At 54.4% G+C, this 19,765-nt stretch overlaps 1 protein-coding gene across 3 annotated transcripts in view; it reads right to left on the bottom strand.

Annotated features, from left to right (window-relative positions):
• Positions 1–19,765, bottom strand: part of KCNG2 (potassium voltage-gated channel modifier subfamily G member 2) — a 76,957-nt gene that overhangs the window by 16,095 nt on the left and 41,097 nt on the right. For all 3 annotated transcript variants that reach the window (XM_027600804.2, XM_027600805.2, XM_027600803.2), the window contains exon 3: positions 16,392–16,997. In XM_027600804.2, coding sequence (XP_027456605.1) covers positions 16,392–16,961 — 570 coding nt within the window. In that variant the 5' untranslated portion in view covers positions 16,962–16,997. The remainder of the gene's footprint in view (positions 1–16,391; positions 16,998–19,765) is intronic.

Raw genomic sequence — 19,765 nt, 5'->3', positions numbered from 1 at the left:
TTTTCCTGAGGTTTTATGGCCTTATTCTAAAATTGCTTCATTGCTTGCTATTATGAATCATGGTGTATTTTTTCTAAATGCTCAAACACATCAAACTGTGGATGGTTTCTGTTTCCTTTCTGAGGCCTGCCTGCCCTGCGGGGACGTCCACCCTGCTGCTGGGAGCTGCGGTCTGGAGTTTCTCTGCTGCTGTTTTGAACACTGTCTCCCCGCCACCGTCTGGCTTATTCCGTTATTCTGTCGAGGTGTGTCCTTCAGTAGTTTCTTAAGAAAAGCTGTGTGGGAGGCACATTTTTGAGCCTCTGCATGTCTGGACGGTCTTCGTTCTGCCCCCTTGATTGCGGTGACAGCTTGATACAGAATGACAGGTGTGAAATAATTCCCATACAGAATTTTCATCGTGTTCCCCATTATGTCCAAGCTTTCCATGTAACTCCTGAAGTTTAACGTTCACACGGAAAAGTGCATAAATCCCGTCAGTGCATTTGCAGACGGAGCAGACCCCACATGACCAGCGCAGAGACGGAGCCAGAGCCACACCGTGGGGCCCCGGCTGTCCTGAGGTCCAGTGCTGCTGGGCCCATCCACCCTGCGCCCGCGGCCTGGTCCCCTCCCTCCTCCGTGGCGCTCTGGGCGCTGGTTCCTACACCGGGGGCTCCGGAGAGGCGCACGTCGGGCACACTTCCATCCCTGGCCTTGCTCTTGTTTGAGAGCATCAATCAGTGGCGTCAGCCCTGCCAAGGAACCCTGTGGATTCCATCTCGCTACACGCCCTAACGCTCGAACAAACTAACATGTACGGAGGTGGAGTGAAGGCCAGAGGAGTGGATTTATCTGTGCAAGCCACACAGCAAGGGCCCCATGTCGCCCGCAGCCTGCATGCCATCACCCTGGCATGGAGTAGGGGTCTCGTCAAAGACTTTTCCTTGTGTTTACCTAGTGCGTCATTAAATTCATAAGATGGTCACGTCCCTTGGCTGTCTGTGTTTTCTGGACACTGGTGCCCGTCTCGCCTCTCACGGACCTTGTGCGGCGTGTCCTCCCTCGGGGCGATAGCCAAGTCGCGAGTTCTGCCTCTGTTCGCAGACCAGGTACCGTGAGCGATACATCCTGTTAGAAGGGCTAACCCTTATTAACTTATTTACTCATTCGTGAATGACTCTGTGTGCTGATTTTATCTTTAGTCTCCCATAAGTGCCTAAAAGAAAATGTTTATTAGGTCATTTCACTATGAATTTATAATAATTTGGCTTTGAACTGAATTGAGATTTATTCTTTCCAATTATCTATGGAAAAAGGCTCTTGTACTGTAAATAGGAAAGGAGGAGAATATTAAATCTACTTAAAAATAGTCATTTACATAGAAATAATGAATGTACTCATTTCAAATTATCTGCACTGAAGCAGGGTGTCCATTCACTCTCTTGCTAACACTCCATTAACTAGTTTTGTGCCGTCTTATGTAAAGGAACGGATGCAACTTCATTATAAAGTATTCCATGCTCTGCCTGACCCTCCTGAGAATTAGCCTGGTCTTCCAACAGCCCCATTCCAACGTCTGTGGGCTTCTCTTGTGAGCAGCGTCCTGGACCGAATGCCACGACGGGTGTCCACACAGATGAGAAGGAAGCCGGAATGGCAGCATCCCACCGGTGGATGGCGAAGGGACAGTGACAGCAGTGTACACATGCATACCACACGATACGCATTCATGCACTCAACCAGCTTTGCTGGGTGTGTGTACGGGGCCAGAAACTGTGTGGGTCCCAGCTGGTCCTCGCGGGATGGGACTGGAGGGAGCCACACACGCAGAACAAGGTAATTGCAGGCGGCAATGCTTCCCATGAACAAGCGAAGAGGGTGCCCGTCTCAAGAGAAAACAGTTCCAAATCATGAGTCTGAGTTGGGTTTGAGAGGCACGCACAACAGTATGTTTTCAGCCTCCGACCTTCATTTGGCTCGTTAATTTCAGTGGTTGTCCCTAAGGGGTCGTCTTGGCTTGTGTGCTTCTTGCTAGAGCGGAGATTTTCCACATTAAGTCGTGCTCAGGCCTGGGTGCACTTAAAGCTTCTCACGACTCTACCCTGGCTTCAGCCCTGATGCTGTTGGGGGCCACGAGCTCCCAGCCACCAACTCCACCTCCGTCGGAGGGTATTTACGCTGTTGAATTTTTACCACTGTTACAAACAGCACTTCAGAGAACACCCTAATCATGCCATACCAGGGATGTCTTGGGGTGCATTCCCAGAGGTCCTTAAGTTAAAGGGTTCGCACATTTAACATCCGCAGGGACATTTTCAGTTTGACCTCTGTTTTCAGACTCCCTTCAACAACACAGGGAGGGGGGCACGCCCAAGCACCCTTGCACATACACGGGGGGAGGCCAATTATTCAGTCTTTGCTGGTGGGACTGGTGAAATTGTTCAAATGTGCTTCTCTCTGACCATAAAGCAAACATCTTTTCCTGTGTTTTGACCTTTGCTTATCTCCTTTTAATTCCTGTTTTACATTCTTAGCCCTCCTTTGTACTGAGGTGCTATGATTTTCTTATTAATTCATTGGGATTTCCTGTATATTAAGGATATTAGCCCTTTATCATATATGTTGCAGTTTTATTCTTACATTTCAGTTTCACTGTTTAAATTTGGGTGGGAAGAGGCTTCTATTAGTTTTTAATTTTAATTTTTTCAGACATTTCCTTTCCTTGATGGTTTCTGGCTTTCCTACCAAACCTAGAGAGATTTGTTCATGAGACCGGCCATGAATTCTGCCTTAGCCCCCAGGACGGGCACAAGGGTCTGTGCAGTGTCTCCTGCCACCCTAAGAAAAGTCCAGGGTAGCTTCATAAAGGAAGAGCCGGCAGAGGTCTGTAGCGACCACTGGCAAAACCCAAATGCAGGCGAGCCCTGCTTATGCCTCGTGCACAGACCCAGCCACATGCAGAACCACCTGCCAGAAAGTGGCAGAATAATCCACCAGGGTTTGGCATAGTTTGGTACACAGGAGAAGATAATTGATACAGCACCGCACATCTCTTGTATTCTTCTTTTCTTATTCTCCAGAATTCACGGGCTAGTATTCGGTTTATAAGATTATTTTGTTAGGTTCTAAAACTCCCATTGGTATTTTATCACGAGTGTAATAAATTTACATATTAATTTGGGGAGTAATTTTCTCATTCAAGAACATGATGTGTCTGTCCCTCCTTATTTAGCCATTTTTATGTCATTCAGTAGAGTTACATTGTTTTTTTTTTCTTTTATAGACATCGAACCTTTCTTGCTAAGATTATTCCTAGACATTTTATGTTTTTGTCATTACAGTGACCAGAACAGATTTTCCATTTGCTATTACTGATAATATATAGGAAAGTGACTGACTAATTTTTGCGTATGTATTTTGAAGCTAGCTCCCTTAACAAACTCATTTATTTATAATAAATTTTCAGCTAATTCTCTTGGGTTTTCATTTGATCTGCAAATAATGCAGCAAATTAGATAATCGGTATAGAACACATACAAAAGTCTCCCACTTGGTGACTGGGGAGGGCTGCACAGCCCGGTGGACCCACACACATCTCTGGCGTGTGCAGCCTGAATGGAGCTGGATGCAGAGGGTCTGCTACTCCCCTCCGTCAGACTGTTCCCGAAATGCGCATGATCTCAGGGCAGCACCTCTGCTTCAACGGGGCTGTTTACACATCTACGTCCATCGTCTTATCACTTAGAATTTTATCTGTCAAAAGGACATTTATGTTTATTTTACCATTCATATTTTATATTTTTTTAAATGAAGAACTTGTGTATGCCAATTTTACTAAAAGCTTATTAGAACTAAATGCTAAATTTTGAGACATGCTTCTGTGGTTTTTCTTCTGTCATCTGCGAACAAGATGCAGTACACGGACAGAATCCCCACTCCTCAGCCTGGCGACGGAGAGAAGGGTTCAGGTTTTGGGGAACCAGGGGTGGGCAGCACCCACAGGTGATCTCAGGGAACTGGCAAAGCCAGAAGTCAAACCGATCTGCACGCAGACGATGGACCACGAGAGGTCAGAAGCATGCAGCCTGGGCCTCGCCCCTACGATGTGCCATGTCCTGCAGCCTCGGAGCCCCTGGGGGCCTGTGACCCGGAACACGATCTGTGACCGATTCTGTGTGGGTCTGGGCCACGGCTGTGTGGTTCACCTGCCGCATGCACAGTCTGCCTCTTTCCTGGCTAGACCCCCCTTCCAGACTCCAAGGCTGGTCCCGGGGCAAGGGTGCGGGCACCTCTGCTTCCAGTACCCACCTGTATTTACAGGGATCACTCATAGCCTTCTAGTCGAAAGCTAGGACTCGACAGCACCCAGGAGGGTCCACCGTGTGCTGTGCTCACTGCGGCTACAAAAACACCTCTTCACCGGGGGCTCCTGGTCGTGAGGGGGGCACAGCCAGATGCCACACTTCAGGCAGGACCCAATGCCCGTGGTAATAAAATAGGTGCAGAGAAAGACACTGCAGATGACGGGGACAGTGTGGGAAGGCTTGTGCAAAGGGGGCCGTGTAGGGCTGGAGGGGAGAGCAGCAGAAACCCCATGGAGAGGACACCTCGGGCACAGGAGGCAATGGGAGCAAAGGAAGGAAGGGCAAGGGAGTAGGAGGGAGGCTCAGTGGGGGGCTGACCAGGGCCAGCAGGGGAGGATGCAGCGGGCGGGGGAGGACGCAGCGGGCAGGGGAGGTTGCAGGGCAGGGGAGGACGCAGCGGGCAGGGGAGGTTGCAGCGGACAGGGGAGGACACAGCGGGCAGGGGAGGACGCAGCGGGCAGGGGAGGATGCAGGGCAGGGGAGGACGCAGCGGGCAGGGGAGGTTGCAGCGGGCAGGGGAGGATGCAGGGCAGGGGAGGATGCAGCGGGCAGGGGAGGTTGCAGCGGGCAGGGGAGGACACAGCGGGCAGGGGAGGACGCAGCGGGCAGGGGGAGGACGCAGCGGGCAGGGGGAGGTTGCAGCGGGCAGGGGAGGACGCAGCGGGCAGGGGAGTATGCAGGGCAGGGGAGGACGCAGCGGGCAGGGGTGGTTGCAGCGGGCAGGGGGAGGTTGCAGTGGGCAGGGGGAGGTTGCAGCGGGCAGGGGGAGGTTGCAGGGCAGGGGAGGACGCAGGGCAGGGGAGGACGCAGCGGGCAGGGGAGGTTGCAGGGCAGGGGAGGACGCAGCGGGCAGGGGAGGACACAGCGGGCAGGGGAGGTTGCAGCGGGCAGGGGAGGACGCAGCGGGCAGGGGGAGGTTGCAGCGGGCAGGGGGAGGTTGCAGCGGGCAGGGGAGGACGCAGCGGGCAGGGGAGGTTGCAGCGGGCAGGGGAGGTTGCAGCGGGCAGGGGCGGCCCCGGCTGGGACTCTCACGCCGTGGAGGCTGGCAGCGGGTCCCCTCCTGTGGAGTGTCGGTGAGCGCTCTGGGCAACCAGCTGAAAGGCACACAGATGAAGAGCAAAAGGCAACAGCCCAGTGAATGGGGACAAAGAAGGGAAGCAGCAAGTAAAGATGTGAGAAGATGTTAGCCTCCTACTGAGTTTCAAAAGCCAGGAGATGGCTTTCTTTAAGAGTCAGGCAAACTGTTATAAGGACACGGCCGGCAATGTGCTCACGTGGATGGCATGGCCTCCTCTGGGCATCAGGAGGGGGCCCGGTGACGCCGTAGCGTGCTGGGTGGGCATACCCCAGGAAATAGTCCGTGAGCAAGAGTGTTCATCCCGGTGTGGCTCACTGCAGCAAGAACGGCAAACAAAGTGCGAGGAGGGAGTACCTCAAGTTAGAAAACAGCACGTCTGTGTTTGGAGACGGCACGATGCTTTACGATGGCCTGGAGAGGCAGGAAGGAGCAAGGCAGGACAGCGTCTCCTGCTCTCCGTAAAGAGCAGGCGTCATGCTCATGGTTGGGAGGACTCTTCTGAAGACGGGCATGTTCTCCAGGCCGGGCGGGGGCAGAGGGGCGGGGGCTCGGGGACCTTAGGGCTGCTGTGACACCTGTCGGGAGGCAGGTGGGGGAGCATCGGGCAGACCCCATCCCTGGACAGGACCTGAGGCTTGGTGGCTGCGTTCCCCCAGCTCTGCAGTCCTCAGGGAAGCACCCGGCTTACTCCTCCAGTTGGACATGTCCAGGCCAGCTCAGAGAGCCACACCTCTCCCACCCCTGTGTCTTCCCTGGAAATCCTGCAGAGCCCAGCCGGTGTGGGTCAGCCCAGGACCCTCCAATGTGTGGATTTCACACTGTATTTCCTGCCCATGTCCTAACTCCCAACCCTTATCAGATTATTCACACATGCCGGTAAATTAATACTTTTGGTAACATAAACAGCACAAGCTCATTTGGGAATAGCCGGTTTGTTGAGTTAGAGTAGTTAATGTCTTATTATGAAAAACATCCCTTCATGTCAGACTTAATATTTCAGACTTAAGTGGTACCTAGAATCTGAATTCTCAGGTCTCTTCCCCCAGTCAGGGTGGTGCCTGATGAATCTGTGCTTGGATGAATTTAAGTCCCTTAAAAATACTGCTCGTAAGTCAAAATAGTTCAGTCCTATCAGGGAAATGCTGGAGAGGCAATGGGACTACACACACCTGGAGAGATCTGTTTCCACTTATTTCTAATGAGCACTATTCTCACAGCCACTTGCATGCTGGTGGGGGTGGGGAAAAGAAAGGACAGACAGACCCCTTCCATATGTGCTCACAGTAAAGCGGAGAATGAAGCCCACCTTCTCCCTCCCAGGCGGAGCCTTCTCGGGTCGCTGTGCATGTGTGTGGGGGGTGGCCACTCGTCTGCAGGCTGGAGGGGGTCCTGCTTGAACCGCATCCCGGGCTGCCAGCGGTCCCCCAGGCCCCCCCAGGGGCAAGGAGGGAGGGTGAGGGTGCTTCTCCTGCCCAGCGCTTCCCTGGCCACCGTGCGGTCTCAACCCCACTGAGCACTCCACAGGGAGGCGGAGGCGGGGGCCACATCCTGCGTCACACAGTCCCTGGTGATTGCCACACGAGGTTGGATCTGACTCTAACTTTGGATTGGTGCCCCCTGCCACACTGCAGACTGTTTACATAAACCAGCTTTCGGAGAAGAACACCCGTGGCCTCTGTCCTCAGCCCTCCTGACCGCCTCCCCCCGCCTGGCGTGTCCTGCGCGAGTATCAGCATCCTCCTCGTGCACAAAAAGGCAAAAAGAGCTGCCATTTATTTAATTGTGTGTGCAAAGCACCATCCAAAGTATTACGTGAATTATTCAGTTTATTCTCAACAGCTTTGAAGCATCTGCATTTACGAGACGAGGTAGCAGGGCTCGAAAAGCAGACAGGAGTGTTTCAAGGCCTTTTAGTTGTCCTACAGGAGCTAGGCACTGGGCCCTGCTCCATGTGCAGTGTGAGAACTTAACAAATACCCAGTTTTGTCCCTTCAATGCCCCTGGATAGAGGATGGCAAAAAGAACCTTGGGACCGGGTCTCAGTTCTGCACCAGAGGGCTTGGAAGTCACCCCTCCATCCTAACAAAAGCTGAGCAGACTGAAAAATCAGCAGCTCTTCTCGAATCTGTGAGAGGGGATGATGCAGCCAACTGCACCCCAAGATCGGAGAGACCTCGGATGCAGGAGCCCCGCCTACAGGAGCCCGCACTCCAAACTGCCCCGGGAACCAGCACCGGGGCAGGAGAACCCAAACTGTGATTGATAAACTGCTGGATGCTTGGTTTGGACAAGTCTGAGAGTTAAAGCTCCAGAGGGTCCAGCCATACAGTGGCCCCAACATATGCTCAGATTTACCTCTGGGAGCTTGACCATGACCTCACAGAAGCTGTGCATATGGCAAAAAGCAGAGGATAGGATGCTTCAAGTTATGTGTCTTCAGGGAAAGGCAAATTTACTTTTTAAAAAAGATTTATTTATTTGAGAGAGAGCGAGTGAGCGTGCATGTGGGCTGGGGGGAAGGGGCAGAGGCAGAGAGAATCCCAAGCAGACTCCCTGCTGAGCATGGAGCCCAACCTGTGGCTCAATCCCACGACCTTGAGTGGAAACCAGGAGTCGGACGCTCAACCGACTGTGCCAACCCGGTGCCCCTTCAGGGAAATGCAAGTTAAAGCAACGAGATCCCACTACACACCTACTAGAATGACCAAAATCCAAAATACCGACAACACCTAATTCTGGAGGAGATGCGAAACAAGAGAAACTGTTATCTATGGCAGTGAGAATGCAAAATGGGGCAGCCACTTTGAAGACAGTTTGTAGTTTTTTACAAAACCAAATGTACTCTTATCATTCGATCTCACAATCATGCTCCTAATTATTTATCCAAATGAACTAAAAACTTACGTCTGCACAAAAGCCTGCACACCATAATTACAGCAGCTTTATTCATAATCGCCAAAACTTGGAAGCAACCACAGTGTCCTTCAGTAGGTGATGGATAAACTGTGGTCCATCCAGACAATGGAACAGTATTCGGCAGTAAAAAGGAACATGTCATCGAGCCAAGAGAAGATACAGGAACCTTGAGTGCACATCGCCAGGTAGGAGGAGCCAGTCTGAAAAGGCTATGTCCTGTGTGACCCCAAGCACACGGCGTTCTGGGAAAGGCAGAACCATGGAGACAGTGCAGACCCGTGGTGGCTGGGAGCTGGGGGATGGATGGATACGTGGACCACATGGTTTTTTGGGCAGTGAAACCACTCTGTAAGGTGCCATCATGGTAGACACGTCATTGTACATTTGTCCAAACCCACAGAACGTACACCACCAAGAGCGAGCCCTAATGTCAGTTGTGGACTCTGGTTGATGATGACGAGTCCACGTAGGTTCATCAACAGTGACAAATGCACCACTCTGATGATGGCTGTGCGTGTCAGGGCAGGGGTCTACGGGAAATCTCTGGACTTTCAATTTTTCTGTGAACCTGAAATGGCTCTAAAAACTGATCTTAAAAAAAGAATCTTGTAGCCTCTATGCTAGGCATTTTGAGTACAAGTCTTTTTTTTTTTTTCAGACTGAAGCACAAAATACACCCTCCCCCATTTTTTTTCCTGCCAAATTTGTGCAGAAATGGAAGGGGGAAAGTCCTGAGCTTTATGTTTATCCCTTGGCGCTCCTGGCTGTTTCCAGAGCCTATAAGGGCCTCACCAAAGGGTCTCTCCGATGTGGGGCCTTGGACCGCAGCTCCAGGCGGGGTGGTGGAGCCTGGGGCCTGGATGGGGAGAGAGGACCAGCCACGTCCTTGAGGAACCCGTCGGGGTGAGTGCATTCCCGGAGCACCTGTCCCGCACAGGTGCTCACCTGGCCATTCTGAGCAGCCCCGGAGGAATGACCACCTTCATCTTACAGAAGAGGAAGGTGAACAAGAATGACAGCCTGATCCAAGCAGGCTTGTCTGACTCCCCGATGAGGCTTGACTCGCTGCACAAAATTTGCCACTGGATTTTGCTGATCTTTGCAAACAGGAAAATAAACCAACCAAACCCATTCTCTTTCCTCCAGGGGCACTGCCTGTGCCGTTCTCTGCCCCGCATGCCTGTAGCCCTGGGGAAGCCCGCAGCAGTCTGTGAGGTCTGGCTGCTGACCCCTCTGTCTCTCCTTCCTCCTTCTGGCAAAGAGCAAGCAAAGCTTCACCTGGCCCTGTGGCCGCCTGGTCAGGACAGTAATCCCAGCCCTGCAGCAGCGCGTGCTCACAGCACGCAGGACCCAGGCTGCTCACTGTGCAGCCATGTTTCCACATGGAGGCCCACCTGTCCCCTGCGGGGCGGTGGAGGCTGTGTGCTGAGCGTGCACAGCTGCCTGCAGCCCCCGTTGACCACCCTGGATGCTGAGTGGCTCTGTTGCAGTGACCCTCACCAACGCTGCTTTCTTCTGCCATCGTGGTTGGGAGAAGCTCCTCCAAGAGCTCAAGAGGAAAATCCAAGTCTCCGTGCTCAGGCCAGGGGGACCCCACTACCTGCTGGCTTTGTCTGTGAGGACCGCTGTAACAACCGCAGAGTGGGGGCTCAAACAACAGACATTTATTCCTCATAGTTCTGGAGGCCTGACGTCCAAGATGAAGGGCCAGCAGATTCCGTGTGTTGCGAGGATCTGCCTCCTGGTTCACAGACAGCGTCTTTTCCCTGAGTCCTCTCAGCAAAGGGGGTGAGGGGACCCTCTGGGTCTCTTTTATAAGGACACTAATCCCATCACAGGAGTGCCACCCTTGTGACCTCATCACCTCCCAAGGCCTGACCTCCTAAAACATCACCTTGGCTTCAACATGTGAATTTGGGGGGACAACCCCAAAACTTGTCCTTCTCCCATGCAGAATACATCCATTCCAAGAGCCCCAAAGTCTCACACATTCTAGCCTCAGCTCTAACGTCCAAGGCCAAAGTCTCGCTGCATCTTGACAAAGGAGATGTGGGTGATACTCCAGGTGTGATCCATCAGAGGCAAAGTCCCCGCTGCTGTGAGCCTGCGAGCCAGACCTGTTGTGTGCCCCCCAAATACAGCGGTGGGCCAGACTCAGGGGACATTTCCATCCAACAGGAGGAAAGAAGGAGGAGACACAGGCTCCCCTTTTGTTGGTTCTGATTCTGTATCTCTGGAAAACTCTAGCACAGCTCACAGAGTGAAGCTTTTACTCTGAGAACCTGGCAAAACTCCACCTGTGTCGCGGACCACATGCCGCAGAGGCTCTGCCACCAGCTCTCAAAGCTGTTACCAAAACGTTCCTAGTAAATTTGAGGATGAAATCACAGTAGCGAAATTTATAACTAATCATACAGGCCTTGATTCAATCATGTGGGCTTTAAGGAGAAAAACTGACCGAGCCCAGTACCAGCCCAATGGAGGGGGAAGCCATGGCTTTGACAAGTGCATCCTCCCCGAGACACCCCGTCCTCTGACAGCCCGTGTGCGTGGCCTGTCTCCACTGCCAGCCGCTGGGCGGGCGCTCAGCGCCGTCTCCCAGCAGCTGCCGTACAAAAGGAATCCAGCAGCTATTTGCTGGAATAAACTTTCCTGTCCCCCATCCTCCAGACAGTTCTGAGGCCTCTCCTCGAAGCATGGAATCACCAAACAGATGTCTCCCTGCAACGTCCAACAACAGCCAACATCCGGGCACAGCCGTGGCCTCTCCCGGCCACCTTGAGCGAGCTGGGGCCCAGGGACACGTCACTTTGTGGCTGTGGTGGCCTCATTCACTCCAGATCCACAGGAGAGTCCTGAGGATCCTGCAGTAATTAGGGTACATGCACACACGGGGCCTCCACGTGGGGCGGGGAGGGGTAGCGGGGTGCTGTCCTCCCCTTCCCACAGCCTCCTGCAACCCCGAAGGTGAAGGCCACAGATGGCCTCTGGCTCAGGGTTCCTACAGCAACGTGGAGTGGGAGCTTGGAGATGACCTCAGCCGGGGGCCTGGAGTCTCCATTGTAAACCACGGTGACCCCACCTCACTCCGTGGGGGCACAGACCCCATGCTCCGTCCGAGCACCTGGCATTAGAACATCACCATCTGCTGCGTGGAGCCCCTCCAGTGTGGCCACAAAGTGGCGGGGTTACTGCTGGGTTATCATCCCTGCGGTTATTTCTTCTAGGAGCTGAGGGGAAGTGAGGTGTGCCCTGCGCATGTTCTGGATTAGGAAGTACTTTTGGCGATCAGAGAATTCAGTGTATCTTTTTGTGGCCATCGATGTTTACATTAGTAACATTTGGCCCTGCCGACAAGCTGGGACCACTGAGCAGACTACCCTAAGGCCTGGCCATGAGGACGTTTGGGGTTCAGGATGCCACCGAGACACATATGGCCCAGGTGCTGGGATGGGCCCCACTCACGGCAGGTGCACTGGGGGAGCCAGCGATGAGGTGCAGGCCTTCTGGGACCAGGCAGGGTGGGTCCTGCAGGTGAGGGCAAAGAAGCTGGCAGCCATGGGCCTGGGAGGACATGGGGTACAGTGGGGAGGGCGCTGGGTATACCCCGAGATGCCCGGAAGCAGGGGAGCAGGCCCTTTGTTAGGTTCTAGACAGCTGCTGGAGACACATGGCAAGTGTGCTGCCCACAGATAATTTCGGATTGGAGTGTGTTCCACAAGTGTTCTGGGCGGTTCTGTCTTCTAGTTACAGACACACGCGCCTGACGACCGGGTCTCCACTCCTTACACAAGGATCATCACCTCCTGAGCGAGATCACAGTTCTTTCCTGGAGACTCTGCAGGGCGCAGGTCTGACGCCGCGGCGCTGAGCTACCACTTTTCATGGTTTTCGGGCCCAGACGCCCTCTCAGGAGGGGGGATTCCTCACTGAAGGAAGAGACATCTTAGGACTGCTCAGTCTGAGATTGTGAGCACAGCACACAGGCCAGCCCGGGAGAACAGCACTTCCAGTCCCCTGGGGATGGTCCTGGATCGGGGCCCGATGTCATCTGTGTCCTCGGGAGAGGGAGGCCTGAGAGCTGGAGGCAGAGGAAGGAGCCCCCGAGGAGGGCCGAACAGCACGGACCGGGAGCTAGCCTGCCCTGACCGACAGACAGCTGGAAGGCTGGAAGGAAGGGGACCTCCCCGGGGTCTCAGCAGGCCCGGGGCCAGGACTGTGCAGGGAGACACGTGGGAGCCTCCCCCAGGCCATCTGTTTCAGTGGCCCAGGGAACACAGTGGCCCACGATGGAGCTTCTGTGGGAGTCACCTGCCGGCCAAGGCTCCTGTGATCGGCCTAACCGTGCACACTGTCACCCTCAGAATCGCAGGTTTTCATGGCCTGGGCTCAGCCCTCAGGGCGGCTCCAGCCCCAGGGCCCCACGAGGAAGGAGCCAGAAAAGGGGCCCTCAGGTCCCTGAGGCCCTGGCTGCACTCACAGCCCTGGGGGTCAGGTGGGGCACACACTGGGGTCCTCTGCACCACCGTCTGGACACTCGGGGGCCTGCAGGTGCCCCCTCCCTGGCCCTCCTCATCTTAGAGGGACGGAGCAGAAGGCAGCAATGAGTAAGGAGGGGACCGTGCATCCCTTACAGCCTTTCTGGGAGAAGCCCCTCCAAGCTCCCCCAGGGTGCGGTGGGAGAGCTAAGCCTGGGGAAGGACACCTCCTGGCCTCGGTGTGTTGTGAGGTGGTGCCTGTGATCCTGGGCATTAGAGCCCGGCTTCAGGTTTGGTTTGCCCGGGGAACAGGCTCCAGGCCCCGCCCACCCCGCGCTTCAGGCCCCGCCCACCCTGTGGGCTGCAGGCTTGGGCTGTCCAGGTGTGACTAGCTAGCGGGCAGCAGCTTGTTCCAGAAGAGGGTGCGCATCATCCATGGACTGCGCCCCAGGGTGAGCAAAGGGACACTTGAGGGGACTGGAGACCAGGAAACCAGAACCTATTCTGCGTTAGGCCAGCTGCAGAACCAGGTGTACCTGGCGATAATGCAGCATGGAGTCTCCACATGTCCTGGGCAGCACATCCAGACCCTCAGCCTCACGGGGTGCTCGTCCTACAACGCCTCCAAGAAGCAGCTTCCGCCATGGGCTTCCTTCAGCTCGGCCAGGGGCTGGGACCCCGCTCACTCCCTCACAGAGGTATCCTATGGGCCAGCCCCAGGAACCACACACAGCCGGCCCTTCTCCTCCAATCCCTTTGATACTGGAGGAAAAGGATGATCTGTCTCCTCCACACTTCTCTGTGCCAACACACAGAAGTAACCGCGGACACCAGCACTGCCAGAGAGGAAACAGACAGCTGACCGAGGGAGCTACTTCAGCTCACTTTGGGTTCTCCAGAGCACACACTGCTCCCCCAAGATGGTTCTCCAGAAGACACTGGGTGCTTTAGCTAGAACACCCACCTGAGTGTGGTGCAGGAGAAGCAGGTGTGCTTGTCACTGTGAAGGCCCACGAACGTCAGAACCAGCGGCCCAGCGGCCTGCCAACCCAAACCTCAGAGGACTCAGTTGGGAGCCTTCAGAACGATACTTAAACTTTAAAAAGAAATCTTTTAGCCACTTATTTAAAAATCAGAAATGACATACAGAATATATTTTAGCCCTGTGACTTTCAAGTTAAATTCTACTGGAAAAACCCCAACAAGAAAATACTAAAAAGCTCCCAAGTTTCTCTCTTCCCCTCTACCCTCCACCCCATCTGCCTCATGCCTGGAAAGAGTCAATGGTGAGGCCACTGTGGAAAACAGTAAGGAGGTTTCCCAGAAAAGTAAACATAGAATTACCATTCGGTTCAGCAAGTCTACTCCTGGATGTTAACCCAAAATAATGGAGAGCAAGGACTCAAGCAGGTGTTTTTACATGAAAGTTCACGGCAGCATTATGCACCATGGCCCAAAGGCATTAGCAACCCAAGTGTCCATAGATAGATGGACAAATAAGCAAAATGTGGTGTATACTTAACAATGAAATACTACTCAGCCTTAAAAAGGAGTGAAATTCTGGCACCTGCTACAACATGGATGAACCTTAAGGACATTATGCTCAGTGAAATAAGTCAGTCGCCAAACATAAATATGGTATGATTCCACTTATGTGAGGTTCTTAAAGGAGTCACAATCATAAAGACAGAAAGTAGATGGTGGGTGCCCGGAGCTGGGGACGGGGGGTCATGTTTAATGGGGACAGAGTTACAGTTTGGGGAAGATGAAAAAGTCCTGGATATGGATGGTGGTGATAATTGCACAACGTGTATGTATTTAATACCACTCAACAGCACACTTTACAATGGTTAAGATATTGGTAAATTCTGTGTATATTTTACCATACCTAAAAAGTTGACGAGTGACACTCTTTCTTCAGCACCTGCCACGTGCAGTGGGCCAGGTGCTCCACAGGTGTCTCTCACCAGGCAATGGGCAGCACACGGACATACTCTCCACCATGTGCTCACTGACACTGGGATTCTTCCTCTGTAATCCCAGAACTGACTGGACGAGACAGTACCTGGCCAGTGTGAAGTGATGTTTCGGGAAGTGGGGAGGAGGGCTGACGAATGCCAACAGTGGCAGACATGGAGGCCAGTGGGCACTCTGAGGGCTCCGCAATGGCCAGCTTGACTCCTGAGAGGATGTCAGGAATCGAGGCAACCCTAACTTCTCCGGTGTCCTGATGCTTACGTACATGATTCCCCTTCTGCACAGTGTCCAGAGTTATTGCCATTTAGAAAATCCAAACACAGCAAGTGCCTTTTTGAAGCAGAATCTGAAACTTGAGCTAAGACACCTTGAAGCGGTAGCTCAGGAATCAGACACCCAATGGCAAAGGGAACCAATTTCCTAAAATTTACATTTAAATTTAATCTGCAGTCAGAGTTGCCATGCTCTCGGTCAGCCAGCTAATAGCTAATGTTTCAGCAGGACGTTTCACTTCAGCTCTTCGCTGTGTCTCTGGAAAAGGGGTGACCCCACCACGTGTGCTCCAGGCTGACCTCCTGACCTCTGAAGGGCTCTGAGGCTTTGATCTCGAGCTCACTGCCCAAGGAAGGGGTTCTGGAGCCTTGGCCCAGCCCCTGGAATGGGGGGGGCAGGGAACTGTGGAGGGATTATGCCCCCCCACCCAAGGAGGAAACGCAGGGCAATCTCGACTCTGTCCTCCAAATACCGCAGGACCCTCTGTCTTCCAGCCCTGCTGCCCCAGACGGCACACACTTCATGCCTTTCCTGAATGTTCCCTGGATTTTCCACGGTGTGCTCAGTGCATAAAGGCTGATATGAGTTGGGTAACATCCGAACCTGGGAACATTTCTGGCCACATGTGCTGGCATTCTCACAGACCAAACAGGGCCAGAGAATCTACCATTTGCTAGAAATGCACCCAGCACCTCAACAGAGCCAACCCTGGGTTTGCCCGAGCAGACACCTGGCCTGGCTCCAGTGTCCTGCAAGAATGTGAGGTCGTGTCCCCTTGGTTCAAGACCACAGGACTAGAGATTAAAGCTCACAATTCTCCAGACCTTCATGATACTGAATGTTTAGCTGCAAGTGGTCCATGCTCTGAAGGCCCAACTACTGGAGAGGTTCAGGGAAGGCCTGCTGACCAGAGGAGAGACAGCTGAGTTCTTGCAGCTATCTTAATCAGTGCACAGCCGCGGGTCTGATGTGTGCGCCTCCTTGAGAAGGCTCACTCTGGGTGCTCTTGACCAGGGCAAGGGACGCTGGGCCCAGCGCCTGCAGTGTCAGCCCCCATCGGGGGAGGGTGTCAGAGACCAGCACTCAGCTTGCTCTCCCTTGGCCTAGCTGCCTCCAGGCCCCCGCTGTCCCCAACCTCTGTCCTGGCCACAACCAACCCACCGTGGAGCCAGCAGCCGCTCCCCAGGCTGAGCTCCGCGCCCTCCCCCCCCCCCCCCCCCCCCCCGGCCCATTCCAGTCTGCCCATCACCCCTCCTCCATCCCCCTCGCCCGGTCTTGCCCCCCATCGCCGTCCCCCAGCCCGTCGGGGCCGCCCGCGCTCACCCGCTCCTCCTCCGCGCGGATGTCCGGCATGGTGCTCAGGCAGAGGCCGACCGCTGTGGCAGCCACGAAGGCGACAGACACGCAGGCGAAGAGCTTGCCGGCGGGTCCGGAGCGCGGGTCGTCCAGCAGGTCCCGCAGGCGCCGGCCAGGCCCCGCGTCCCCCGGGCTCCCCCGCGGCCCCGCGCGCGCCTCGGCCGCCTCCTCCTCGCGGCGGCGCAGACGGCGCAGGCAGCAGCGCTCCAGGCGCGCCTCGTCTATGCCCCAGTAGGCGAGCTCGTCGCGGAAGGCCAGCGCGCACGGGCCACGCAGCAGCCGCAGCTTGCCGGCGCGCAGCAGCGCCACGATGGCGCGGAAGGCGCACGGGCTGCGGTCGAAGAAGAACTCGTCGCGGCCCGCGTCATAGTCGTCGCACACGCGCAGGACCTCATCGCGGCCGCGGCAGGCCCGCAGGCGCTCCAGGCGCGCGAGGGGACAGCGCGCTAGTGCCGCCCAGGCCAGGCGCACCCTGCAGCCGCCCACGTTGATGATGACGACGCGCCGGCCGCCCGCGGGCTCGGGGCGCAGCACCATGGCCGCCAGCGCCCGGCCGGGCTCAGGACGCAGCGCCTGCAAGGGAACAGAGGCGTCAGGCCGCGCAGGGGACCCGGCCTGGGAAGGAGCCCGGTTGTCCCGCGTCCACAGGGGACCCCTGGAGCCCACTCCTTCAGCGCCCAGAGACCCACTTAGGTGGTGCCCTGGCCTCAATTCACAGCTCGGGGGCCAGGGCAGTGGCCAAGGGACAGCTGCCCTGGCGATGTCCCGCAGGGATCCCGGCCAGGCTCATCTGCTCCTGGAATAAAGGTCAAGGGGAGAAGACTGGGAATTAGTTTTCATCAAGCTGTGGGGCAGTGTGCCCTTGGACTTTGGAAAGCCAAGCTGGTTGCTAGATGGGAGAGAGAAAGTGATCAAGGCTGAATCTTGTGTGTACTCGTGACTGCCGTCAGTAAGCACTGAATGAACATACGTGTGTCAGACACCTGACACGGAGGACATGGCTCCTTGGAATTCCAGTTTGGAGGACAGAGGCAGCCCAGCACCCCCAAATGCAAGGTGAGGTCTTTATGAGAAAGAAGACGGCGCTATGGAGGGCACTCAGAAAGGTCCAAGACAACCAGGGGGGCCTCTCAGAAGCAAAACGTTGGGGAAAATGTGAAAGTTGTGTTGAAGGAGCGAGATCTCACTTATTTGAAAGCAACATCGTTTAGGTCACAGAAACTTGCTGCAAGATTTCCTGCTGCTTCCTCAAATTGAAGACTCAGGGATTCAAGGCTCTGAGAGTTCCAGCTCATGCAATCCCCCAGGCTCACAGACTGAACCCCCTTCATGGGGTAGTAAGACATCTGAACTTGAAACGGCAGGAAGCAGCAAAAGGAGGCTTTGTGGGGGCGGCGTGTGGCACTCACAGGGACGCCTCCCAGAGTCCCCCGAGCAAGGCTGACCAGCGACTGCAGTTGGTGGTGAGGTGAGGACCAGCAGCTGCAGTGTCCGGGGAGGCTCAGAAGGTGCCATGCCCCAGAGGGAAAGCACCACACGCCGCCCTCTCTCCCGGACCTGCAGAAATCAAAGATGGGACAGCAGTTTCTGCCGGGAATACAAATGTCAGGTACAGAGAAACCCAGCTTATATGACACACATGTGGGAAAACCTGCTGGGCTGCAGAGGGCTTCGATCCCTCCCCCTTTTACACCCCCTTGGAGTCATGTACTAAATTTGTGGAACAGGATGATGGACTCCTTTTGTAGCTAAATCAAATTTGTGCTCCAAATTCTCTGTAGGTGGGTGAATAATCATTAAAAGAACTGCATAATCAGCTAGACCCTGGAACTTTTGCAAACAGTTTTCTTCCTCCAGAATATACATTTAGAAATATAACTATAAATCATCCCTCACTTTAAAACTGTTCTAAAGTCAACTTCTTGCTGACTTAAGAGACCACACTGTCACTTCCGAGCACCTTAAACACATGCCCCATTCCCAACATGGAACACAACAGACATCTAAGCGCTGCTGATTTTAAGAGGACTTACAGCTCAATAGAAAAATGGGCAAAAGTCACAAAACTTACAGGAAAGGAAGAAATAGCCTTCAAACACATGACAAGATATTCAGCTTCATTCATAATAGCAAAGAGAACTGTCAGATCACCACAAGGTGGCGAACGGGGACAGATGAAGAAGTCTGATCCCTCCATTGTCAGGGGTGTGGGCTCTGTCAGACTCGTTCACTTTTGATAGACAGTAGGTTGGTTTAACCGCAACAGCAGCTGAGGGTGTGAACTCCCGGGGCCTTTGCTAGGCTACGCCCTCAGGAAAAAGAAAAAAATCCAGCTGCCGGTGTAGGAAGATCGTGAGATTTCTTTGCCTGGTTCTAGGTGAAAAATAAAAGCATGGATCTCAAAGCCCACCCTCACAGTGGTTTTTGACGTTGGAATTTTGGTCTCTGAAACTCAAAGCTAAGAAATGGTCCCTCATAGAAGACAGTCTCGGTGGGTGCTGTCCCTGTGGCCTGTGTTAGGGCCACACACACTCCGTCTAGAGCGGTGGTTCTCAACCTGCCATGGGGGGCATTTGGCGAGGCCTGCAGCCATTGTTCACTGTTGTGACTGACAACCGTGGGTAGAGAGATGGGTGCTGCTGACCCCTGCAGTGCACAGGACGTCCCCAGAACCAAGGGCTGGAAAGCGGCCCAAATATCAACAGTGCCACTGGTCTACAGAGACCGACTCTCATGTCCAGCCTCACGGGATTCCCATAGATGAAGCCTCAATGAAGATGAATTTACAAAACAAAATTCTAAAACACACAGGGCAACAACCCACATGAGCAAATATCAGCACACACATGAATAATGAGTGGGCTCCTAAGAACTTTAGGTAAAATAGAAGTTTCAAACATACATAAAGACATGAAAGAAGGAATTAAAACACCAAGGTAAAAAAGACCTCCCCAAAAAGACCAGGAGGAGCAGAACAAGAAACAGAGTCCCCCCTGGGCCCCACATCCCCCTGAACCCATGTCTTCCTGGACCCATGTCCCCTGGTCCCCAAGTCTCTCTGGGCCCCACATCCCCCCCGCCGGGCCTGTGCACACCCTGGGTGGACTCCTAGGTGCCAGCACCTGGGTCTCTTTGCCTGGGTTTCTCTGGCCGCCAGGGCCTGCCCTGCCTGCCCAGCACAGACTGAAGATGCTTGAGACTCAGTGTCCGCAGAGGCAGCTCTCACCAGGGCTGAGAAGCTGGGGTGAGAGACCCCAGAGCTCTCTAGTCCTGCGAGGGGCCTCACTGGCTGACTCACCCTGCATTCCCTTCCTGGTCACTCCAGACTGGCATTCCTGGAG

The sequence above is a fragment of the Zalophus californianus genome, chromosome 14 (assembly GCF_009762305.2).
Source record: "Zalophus californianus isolate mZalCal1 chromosome 14, mZalCal1.pri.v2, whole genome shotgun sequence".
Taxonomy (NCBI): domain Eukaryota; kingdom Metazoa; phylum Chordata; class Mammalia; order Carnivora; family Otariidae; genus Zalophus; species Zalophus californianus.
Note: the sequence above shows the minus strand (reverse complement) of the source record. Positions and strands in the feature narration are given on the sequence as shown.